Source organism: Accipiter gentilis, chromosome 29 (genome assembly GCF_929443795.1).
Source record: "Accipiter gentilis chromosome 29, bAccGen1.1, whole genome shotgun sequence".
In the NCBI taxonomy this organism is placed as follows: domain Eukaryota; kingdom Metazoa; phylum Chordata; class Aves; order Accipitriformes; family Accipitridae; genus Astur; species Astur gentilis.
The window spans coordinates 6,774,204-6,784,203 of record NC_064908.1 but is presented as its reverse complement, the minus strand read 5'-3'; the positions used below and the strand labels follow the sequence as shown (position 1 = coordinate 6,784,203).

At 38.7% G+C, this 10,000-nt stretch overlaps 1 protein-coding gene across 7 annotated transcripts in view; it reads right to left on the bottom strand.

The window, feature by feature from the left end:
* The window catches only part of CEPT1 (choline/ethanolamine phosphotransferase 1), a 72,886-nt gene that overhangs the window by 4,904 nt on the left and 57,982 nt on the right, over positions 1-10,000 (bottom strand). For 6 of the 7 annotated variants that reach the window (XM_049832785.1, XM_049832781.1, XM_049832782.1 and 3 more), the window contains exons 5-8: positions 7,773-7,857; positions 2,849-2,980; positions 1,816-1,974; positions 441-566 (exon numbers count right to left, since the gene is read on the bottom strand). In XM_049832785.1, the coding sequence (XP_049688742.1) occupies positions 441-566; positions 1,816-1,974; positions 2,849-2,980; positions 7,773-7,857 (502 nt within the window). The remainder of the gene's footprint in view (positions 1-440; positions 567-1,815; positions 1,975-2,848; positions 2,981-7,772; positions 7,858-10,000) is intronic. The other variant, XM_049832779.1, reaches the window with a different exon arrangement.

Genomic DNA, 10,000 nt, shown 5'->3' with positions numbered 1-10,000 from the left:
ACACTGCATTTTGGTAGATGACACTTGAGTGCTTGATAAGCACATACAAGTTTGACTTACAATATTTTTTCCTAATGGGTGCTGCTAGTAATGACAGACATTACATACTTCCAAGAGCTTAAGGCACAGCCATACTACACTTGCACTGTGCATAATGCATTCTCTTGCTAACAAGAGATCAACACAAATCTTCATAATATTCTATTCTAAGCTTTGAACATTTACGACATTGCTTTAAAACTGTTTAAATCATGCACCAAGCACAGCATGTTAACCTCTGTTTGCATGAGCTCTGTTGAAAATCAACTCAGTAAAGTAGGTTCCCAGTCCCACTACCCTTTAGGTGAGTCAGCTAGGCTCAACCAACGCAAACAATATTTGTGAAAGAGCACAAATATGCTTGCAATGATTACCGACAAGCCAAGCGAGCTCATACTTACCAGGGCAATCCAGAGTACAATATATTCATCAATAAAGCTGTTAAAATACTGGTCCAGAAACAATAGTGCTGGGCCTATGAATGCTGTGTCGTGCAGGTGCATTTCGCTTTTGGTCATGTGTGCAACCTATATTAAAAAACAGGAAGTTTAAGAAATAAACCTACACTAGCCAACGTAGAGTGATTTCAGAATACACAAAACCAAAAAGTGCAGTTCAACCCACATTACTGCAAGATACATCAAGTACTTAAGTAGCAGCAGCTATACTGTTTTAACCATGAAAGACTACAGTTATATGAGGCATAAGGTTTGCAGAGAAGTATCTTTCATTAGAACAAAGAATGTAGCTACAGGGAAAAAAACCTTAACACATTTTTCCAGCCCACAAACTCTTCCTCCTGCCAGAAACAAAACAGTAAAATGGAAGTAGACAGGTAAATTTTAAGGTTTAGTTGAGCCTGGAAACAAAAACTCACAGCTGCTAGATCTTCAAAAATCAGAGACACTTGGTGTTTCTCTCACTCCAGCTATTTGTTCCCATCCCATAAGGATCACCACCTCTCTCTGGTTACAATTTGATGATCATGTCTTTTCATGGCCAAGTGTGACCTTCCCACCCTCCCCCACATGCACAGTGGCTGTCCTACACCACATCCTCACTTTTATCAGCACAACTGTTGATATGACTGTGTAGTAAACTGGTCTTGGTAAGAAATAAACTTTTCTTCCACTGCAATTTACGTCCAACACTGATCCAGTTCATGTGACAACACAACATATGCCTGCGGAACTGAGATGGTGGAGGGCAGCAGTTGTTTAATCCCTCATTCACTCTGTTCAACAGGGGCTCCTCTCCTGATAGCGTTGTCATCTGTTCCCCAGTACAAGCCTGTTAATAATTTTAACCACTACTTCTCTCCAATTGTTTAAGTTAAACCCTGGGCAACAGTTCCAAACCTCAGCAGCTCTGTCACATTCTCTGCTTCTCCCAAACTTTCTTCCCCTCTGCAACTGCATCTGAGGGGGGTTTCAGCCACCTCTGTTCCAGCCCAGCTCATCACACATGTGCATAAACACACTGCAAAAGTGTGAATAAACAGCTGGGAAAGGGGGAGAAACAGAACTCAAGCAACTGTAAGCTGTGCTGGTACTGACTCTGTAACAATGGCATTAGCTTGAGGTTCACCACTCCTCTTTCAAACAGAAGAACGGCTCCACTGTACCTCCAAGCAACTGAAAATAAGTAAAGCATGAGTATCACTTCAGTACACAAACAGGTGCAAGATAGTCAATGGAATAACCAGAAAACTTTAAAATCTACAAGAAGTTTTTCTTACTGCAATAATAAGAAACTCCAAGGGTCTGGTGCACTTACCACTAATTTATTTGTTATCTTAGCAGATACAAAACCGAAAGTAAGTATATATAAGCAGGGATGCCTTTCAAAGAGCTGCACAGCAGATTTCTTGTAGATCATCGCAGCTAACGCAATCACTGACCCAATATGAAGAAAAGGTGAAAGGACACTTGTTCCCTACAGCAAGATAAAGTTAAAGTATTAGGTTAACAAAATATACATAGTACAAAGACACCTCAATAAGCCAAACACTCACGCGGTATGCAATGGGTGGTTTCTAACTAAAATCACATTAAAAACATGTCTTTCTGAACACTGGTACTAACAGGAACAAAGTATGGTAAAACTTGAGTGAACATCAGCTGAGAATGTGGTTGAACCTTTCTTGTGCTGGGGGAAAAAATGAGGTTTTAGGCAGCAAGAAGTGCACATTTCTGAACTTGTCACACAGGCAGTAGCTAACACTGTTAGCAAGTGAAAGGAGACAATATTTCTATTGCTTTTTCTGCGCCAGCTAGAAAGCAACTAAAACAGCCTTCTAGGTAGCAAATAATCATTAGGCCAGCATAGAATTGCTTTTTGGAAAACTCCCAGGGCTCCAGAATCAATCATCATCTTCACTGAAACAGAAAGTACTTGTGCAGATACCTCCACCTGCACTTTTTCACTGGTAATATAAATAATACAGATCATCTAGAAGAATCCAAACCATTACCAATCTTCTTGACAAGTTTCCTTCTGAATAGATTTTTGCACTGGACTTTTCTATGAACTCTTTCACAGGTTGTGTATTTGTGTAATCTGTTCTATATGATTAATTAAAAAACAAGCATCAAAGTACCATAAGCACTTTTAATCACTCAATTTTAAAAATCTTGACTCCTAAAGTTACTATTCTTATGCAGACAATATTAACTTGTTTTTCCCAAGCCAGCAAAGAACTGAAAGGAAAACATTTCACATGTAGGAGGTATTATGTTAAATAAAAGCTAAAGGCATGGCTGAAAAACCACTCAGTGCTGAAGAGTAACTAGCAGAACAAAGTACTTACTGCTATAGTGGATCCATTTTTGCCAACTCCACCTGTGAAGATCACACCAAAATAGTTTGTACAGGAGAATATGGTTCCTGCGACAGTACAGAGAGCCGGGAATATTTTCACCTGAATATTCAGTATTGGAATCTTAATGGAAGAGAGACAAGAAGTTAAAATATGCACAAGCAATCTGAAATTAGGATTAATACTTCTGGTGCACTCAAACACTCCACTTTCCAACACCATGTTTGCTTTTCTTTCTCTGCTATACAGAGATTCAAATTTCTACAAGGCACAGAGAAATATGTATTTTTCCAATAATTCTTCCATCAAGCTTCCCATAAAGCTGGACTTATCTTCAGTTACCTGAAAAGAGCCATCAAAAGCAGAGTAGACAGAAACCAAGAACTTGCAAGCTAAATCACCCAGCTATCACATGGAAGAGAAATGCGTCAGTCATCTTTTCTGAAGCTGGCTGTAAAACTCACAGATGCAGCCCAATATCAAACTGGGCAAAGCAAGAGCCATTGGCAAAAGCCCCTTAAGAAACTGGATCCTATCTTATGGGCAAGACAAGGGAAGCCAAGAGAGATCAGACAAGTCACCTTGGAGTCAGTAAGCCTAGGAGAGCAAGCAATGAGGTTGCTAAAGAAGTGAAAAATGAGTGCAAGCAGCTTTGAAAAAGGCATTTTTTAACAGTAGTGTTTCAAGCAGAACAGGAGAAAGTAGAAGTGAAGAAAGTTCAAAATAAGCCACAGGAGATATGGTATGGAAGCAAGTGTTTAGATGAACTACTCAAAACTTCCCAACTTATCTATACAACTACTAAAAATCCTCACAGGCTCTTAATTCAGGAACTGAAGTCATCACACTCAACTGAAAAACACACTTGGCCTCCCAACAGCAAGGAGTCCAACTACATACAGAAGGCCAAATGAGGTCAAGTTGTTTCTATTTTTCTTCAATTATACTCTCAGTGTAGCTTTCAGCAGGTAAAGATCATTAGTTTTCTATCACATTCAATAACTTAATCTCTTGATCTTTTCAGGGCACAATTAAGAGTCAGAGACAGCTTTAACTCTCCATGCCTTGCTCTTAGGCAGCCTACAGATGAGCACCCAGACCACATCTCCAAATCACTGCCCCACAGGCTTCTGGCCAGCTGGCATAGTTTCATGACACTCAAATATATCTCTCCCTTGCTCAGGCTGCACTGTCAAGTCAGAAAACATTTTCTGACAATAGTAAACAAAGAATAATGGTAAATAAAAGGCATACGTTGCCACAGACTGGAGTGCTAACTGTAACCATTCATTAATATTACTAGGCACAGGACTTGTGAAAGTCTCTCCTCAGCCTTATAAAGGAAGGTACTTGTGCTGCCCTCTGCTTCAGTAACCATATTTTGGTATTTAAAGAATGGGGTGAATTTGCTCTTCTACAGGAAGAGGAAAACAATGGCAAGCTTCATACAGGAGTCAAAACACATTAAGCTTGACATTTCCCAAAGACAAGGGGAGTTTGCTGGGAAAACACCCCATGAACTCCAAACTACTACCAACACATCTGAGAACAATTCCTGAGCATCCTTCTCAACCCAGAAGGATGAGACCACACTGTTGTTACATCCAGTTTGGCTAGTTGTGCTTTATTAACACACACTTTTTTGCTGGCACTGTTAGCTGCATCAGTGATAGGTACTAGACCACACTTATCTGGCATGGATATAATTAAGAAATAATTAATGGGAAACAAAGCCACATACAGAAATTTGGCAGAGGGAAGTCAAAGGAGAGGTATAAAAAGGCAGCACCTGCTAAATTGCTTTGCATATAAAATGGAGCAGCAAGGCCAAAAGTTGGAAGCAGCAAAGGCAAGCAAATGGCATGGAGAAAAAAGAAAAAAAAATATCTGAGTAAAGGGAGAGAGGGAGTTGTACTCAGAAATCTTCCTACAAAATGGCATTGCAGCCCCTGACTTTTTAAATAAGAGGGCACTACAGGGCAAGCCACAAGACTTTCTTGCCTGGTATTCCACATATAAGTACAGTCTACGTAATTATTCTGACCTTCCTGGTAATTGCACGGGTTTCACCAGAAGTCAGATGCATGCAAAACTTCACAAGACTCTGTCAATAATGCAGAGAAGTATCACAAGCCAAATCTTTTGCAGGTAAATCATGTTCTCTGTTAAACCCTTTGAAGTTGATTACAAGAGAAAGGCTACACTGCACAGAAAGCTTCTGAATGCAGATACATTCTGGCAAAGAGAACATTCCAAATTTTGTTGGGGAAAAAACCCATGCACATTTCTTGAAAAAAAAACAACAGACCCATGCATGTTAATAAAAACAAGTGGCAGCAGGCAAAGAATGGATAAATGCTTGCCAGAGCCTGGGTTAAAGCAAGTCCAGAATCATTTGCCAGAAAATTTATGTCAGGCCTCCAGACTAGATGCCATCAGACTTTTATGCAGCATGAATTGGGATTTAAAAAAAATATACATGATTAGGACACAGTCAGGAAAAAAAGCACAGCTAAAGGCTCAGGGAAGCAGCAGTGAAGTGTGTAAGAGACTACATGTCCGTAAGCGGACAGGGGCACTCCCTCCAGAAACTCTTCTTGGCTTGCTCCTAGTCACAAATACCACAACCAGCTGGGCAACTCGTATTATTGTGGGAGTCCTTCTCACAAGGCTGGATCCCAGCTGTAGTTGAGAGCTGTATATATGTACGCTTCAGTCAGATCTGTAAGAGGAATAACTCATAGCAGGCCAAAACTAAGCTTGCTTTATATTCATGAAGTGTTTATGCTTTTAAAGATTATGTTGTGGAACAAAACTCAAGCAGTTGCAGCACTTTTCTCACTTCAAACAGAAAAAACCCTCTATATAATCAATGCATCAAACAAGTTGCACCTAAGCTTGCTCACTTTACTCACATTTTCCAAATGAGGATTACAGCTGCAGTCATACTTACCATCCACCAGAAATTACCAAGCTCCAGGAGCCTTGCAGAACAGCATTTTAACACACTTTAAAGAGAATCTACACTGACAGACAGAAGGAAGCTAGTACAAGTATGCACCGTTTCATGGAAAAAAGAAAGCTAATGAAAGCAACGATTGACAAAATACACAATTCTACATTTAGCCTACTCAGATTGTTTTGCTTTTCACATGTTAGCATAAGAAAGTGGAATGTTTGAGTATTCAAACACATTTTATTCCGTTATTTTTTGCCCCAGATAGAAACAAATCAAAAATACCAAACCACCAATTTTGCTGTCACATAAAATGCTAAAGGATTGGGGAGGGGGGTGAAGTAAGGAGAGGTTATATGATATATCTTGCTCTGTAAGTAGTAAATAACATTTATCTCTAAATAAACACAAAAAATCTCACAAGTTGAATGAAAAAGGAACATTCCTAATTGTCACAGGAAACCTGATGAAGTTTGCTCTCTGGAGAAATGCCTTCATTAATCCAACATCAGAATTCAAAATAGTTTCATCTTTTGGCAGCTGACTTAGCCAAACACTGCTGCAACCCAGAACTTCTAATAGATTTTAAGGTTTTGCTGAAAAGGGTTACTTCACAGGTTATTTAAAAAGGGTTAAGTTATTAAATAACACAAGAGAACAATTTCTAAGGTCACATAAACATCACCTTGCCCTGAATCGTGCCAGAGGTCGCTGTGACAGCATTTGCCCCCCTTTTTTAAAAAAAGAAAACAAACCAAGAACATGAATTGGAAATCCCTATTTGTAATGCGGAATAATAGCTGTGTAGGGAAGTTGGGCATACTAATCTCTCTGGAAAAGTTTGGCACCAATAAGCTGACTTGTAACCTCATTTTTTTTAGAATTAGTTCTATCCACATTCATTCTCTTTAGATGGTATTTACTTTGCAGTTTTTATAATTAATAGGGGGGCGGAGGAGGGGGTGGGTGGGAATTTTAAACCTGAAAGCACATGTAACAAAATAGGGGTAGCCAAGGTTAGCTCCTTTTCTAGATATTCTCTACAATGTTAGAGGGTTCATTTCTCTAGTTTAATGAAGCATATTAGAAATTCATCAATTTGGGATGACATGTTTCAGTAATTTTTGACCATCTCTTGGTTTTATTGCAAATCAAGATTTCCTTATCCACCTTAAGAATTGCATTTATCAAGTACACAAACAAGATCAATACTCGGGACGGAAAACCTTCCAGGAAATCAATGCTTTAGATGTTATTTCCAGAATTTTTTATTTTTTTTATGTATGCACGTACATGCTTTTCTCCAGACAATGCCATTTTGATAGCCCAATGTGACTTCACTAATGCAAATATAAAGTCAGCTTATGACAGCCCATAAACTGCCAGCTGGCATGGCCTGGTGAGCCTATATAACATCTGCAAGATCTATATACAGCCAGCCTATGACAGTCAGCTTGCTTAATTAGGATGATCTTAGTTTAAAAAAAGAGTGATAATTTTTTTTCTCCCCTCCAAACAGATAAGAGTTTTCAGCCCACATTCAGGCCAAATTATCTACCTGTGGTTACCCACTGCTCTCCAGAAGATTCCCCCATACCCTCAGTCCAATTTAGTACTCCTCCACTGCTGATCTAGCTCATTGCATGAAATTAATTCAAGTTCTGGCCAGCACTCTCAAAGGAAGCTGGACTTCACTGAAGGTACATTTAAGTTTGTGCAACGTTTGATAACTTTCTACCTGCAAACACAAGATACGAAACAATAGCTCGTTTTAACAACTCTGGTAAAACCAGAATGCACAGTTATTTCAATGTGACCTATACTCAAGAATATATATTTCCATTTATGAGGAAAAGCGAGACCTTCCCCTCACAAATTAAACTGTGCTACTGCTGGTAGTTCTTCCAGGTGTCTAAAAGATTATTAGAAAGGATAAAATAAGAACATGAACAAAATTACCAGAGATTGCCAAAAAGGTGGTCCTCCAATCACTGCCAGTAAATGCATGATTATTATGAAGATTTGTACTTCAGTCACATCAATTCTGATTAGGTACAAAAAGCCAAAAAAAGCAAAATTATTCAAAGCAATTTCAAGTCAGTTATTTGCAAGCTCAGCAGCTCTCCTCTATCATGCACAGTATAAAAACTCCCAAAATATGCAGGAAGACAAGAGGCAAAATTTATAAACAATTTAGAAAGCAAAAATATATTTTAGTTTCATTGTTAAAATTAAGAGCCATGCTGTGGTATACTTTTTGTTTTATTTCACAGTGCAATAAAAGTCCATTTTGTCAAAAGGAACAGTTGGAACTCTTCTTTTAACTGACCAATGCCAGTTGCAGAAATAAATATTCAGTTTTAACCTTGCCCACCAAAAAAAGAGAATTTATTTCAGATGATAAAATTCAGGAAATATATTTTTAATCCCTATTATATTCCCTACATTATTTTAAATATGAATATTCTCTCCGAATAGCATCAAACTTTAAAAAGAAACACAAATCCCTGAAGAGTTTATGCAAATGTAAACAGTACAGTCAGGTGCACTGCTAAAGATTACACAGTTCAGTCCCTAGCATGCAGCAAGAAGAGAAACCACTTCTGTTTCTAGCATAGACAGTATGTTTTGTAGAAGGACAAGAAGGAAAGGCTTATATAAAAGACTGAATTTAAGACTTTGTTTTAAAGAGCATGCAAAAGTCTTGGAGCTAGCAAGAGGGAAAAATGGCTATACAAATCAATTCCAGAAACAGAAGTAAAGAAAAATACAAGTGAAACAAAGAGGATGGACTTGCTGGTGTATTATATGAAGCCATATAATACTATCTTATACTGGATTACTGTATCAAAAATAATCCTTTGAGTCAGTTTGAAATATTTATGGCATATTCCTTACCTCTAATTATACAGTTCTACCTAAAAGACTCAAAATCGCTTCTTGCAAATACATGCTTTGCTGTTACAAAAGTACTGTTGATATCAACTGTATAGGCATAAGGGAGTAACGGTTCAGGGATAGTTTTTTTGCCCGTCTGCATTAAATGAGCTACAAGACCATATAATTAAGTTTAATATCAGATTAGCATGCTACCTGAAGTTTTCTCTACAGCCTTTGTTACACTTTTGGAGTGGATCCTCTCACTTGAGAATCTGTAGTCTGACCAAAATACAATTTCGTTTCAGCAGCAGATCAATATGGACACGGGATAATTATGAAGCTACATCCAATTCCCATGTAGAACATCCCCCAAAGCATAAAATAGCAGAAGGGCAATGGTATGTGGCATTCTATGCAATTTCTTATCTTACTATGGATTCTCTAAACGCTGGCTGCTGCTTTTAGCAGCCTGTAACAACACTGCATCCACCTCCCACTGCGCAACTTCACCTTTCCATCAGCCAAGAGACTTTCTGAACAACTCCCTAAGAGCAGGACACACACCTATGGAACAAGCAAGCAGAATCAGCACATGGCAGCACTGTTGACAGCAGGCAAGCAAGGTATGAGGCACCCAACCCCTGACTATTGCTGTTGCAAATTACCACTGCTCCCTCCCAAAGTCGTAAAGTAAATAAGCAGTGAAGCAGCAGAGGGGAGCATAAAGGATAAAGAAGGTGGGAAAGCAGCAATACCCAGGAACTCTCCAGACTCTTAACATATATTGGGAAAGTGTAGCCAAAGCTGTCACAGGAAACCTAGAGAAGATTCCAATTAAAAGACCATTTCCTTTAGATGTCTCTGCTTTGTAAGTTTTCTTTTCACTACACCAAGCATGGAGATATGAGCTCCACAGGAAATAACCTCGGGGTCCTCCTATATTCTGATATATTCAATAACAATCCTGTAAGGCAATCAGAGCTAGCTTGGGGAAAAAATTAACTTCCACAAAGAGGAAAGAATGTTCTAAAAATCCACATTTTCAGTCCTTATACAAACAAATTAAGCCATTGAGCTACCTTACAAGAAAAAACCAAAAATGCTCAGCCATGCAAGAAGAGAGATACACAAAACATCTGATTAAATGCAAATTGCTTCCTCCTGTCTTTTGGAGTCAGCATGGAAACGTGTTTTCAGTGTGTCCAACTGAGGCAGGGCTGAAGCAGCTCCATGAACCCACACAGGTTAAACACGAATGCATTTTAGCCTACTCCACTACTTATGTCAATGACCTAAAAGGATATAAA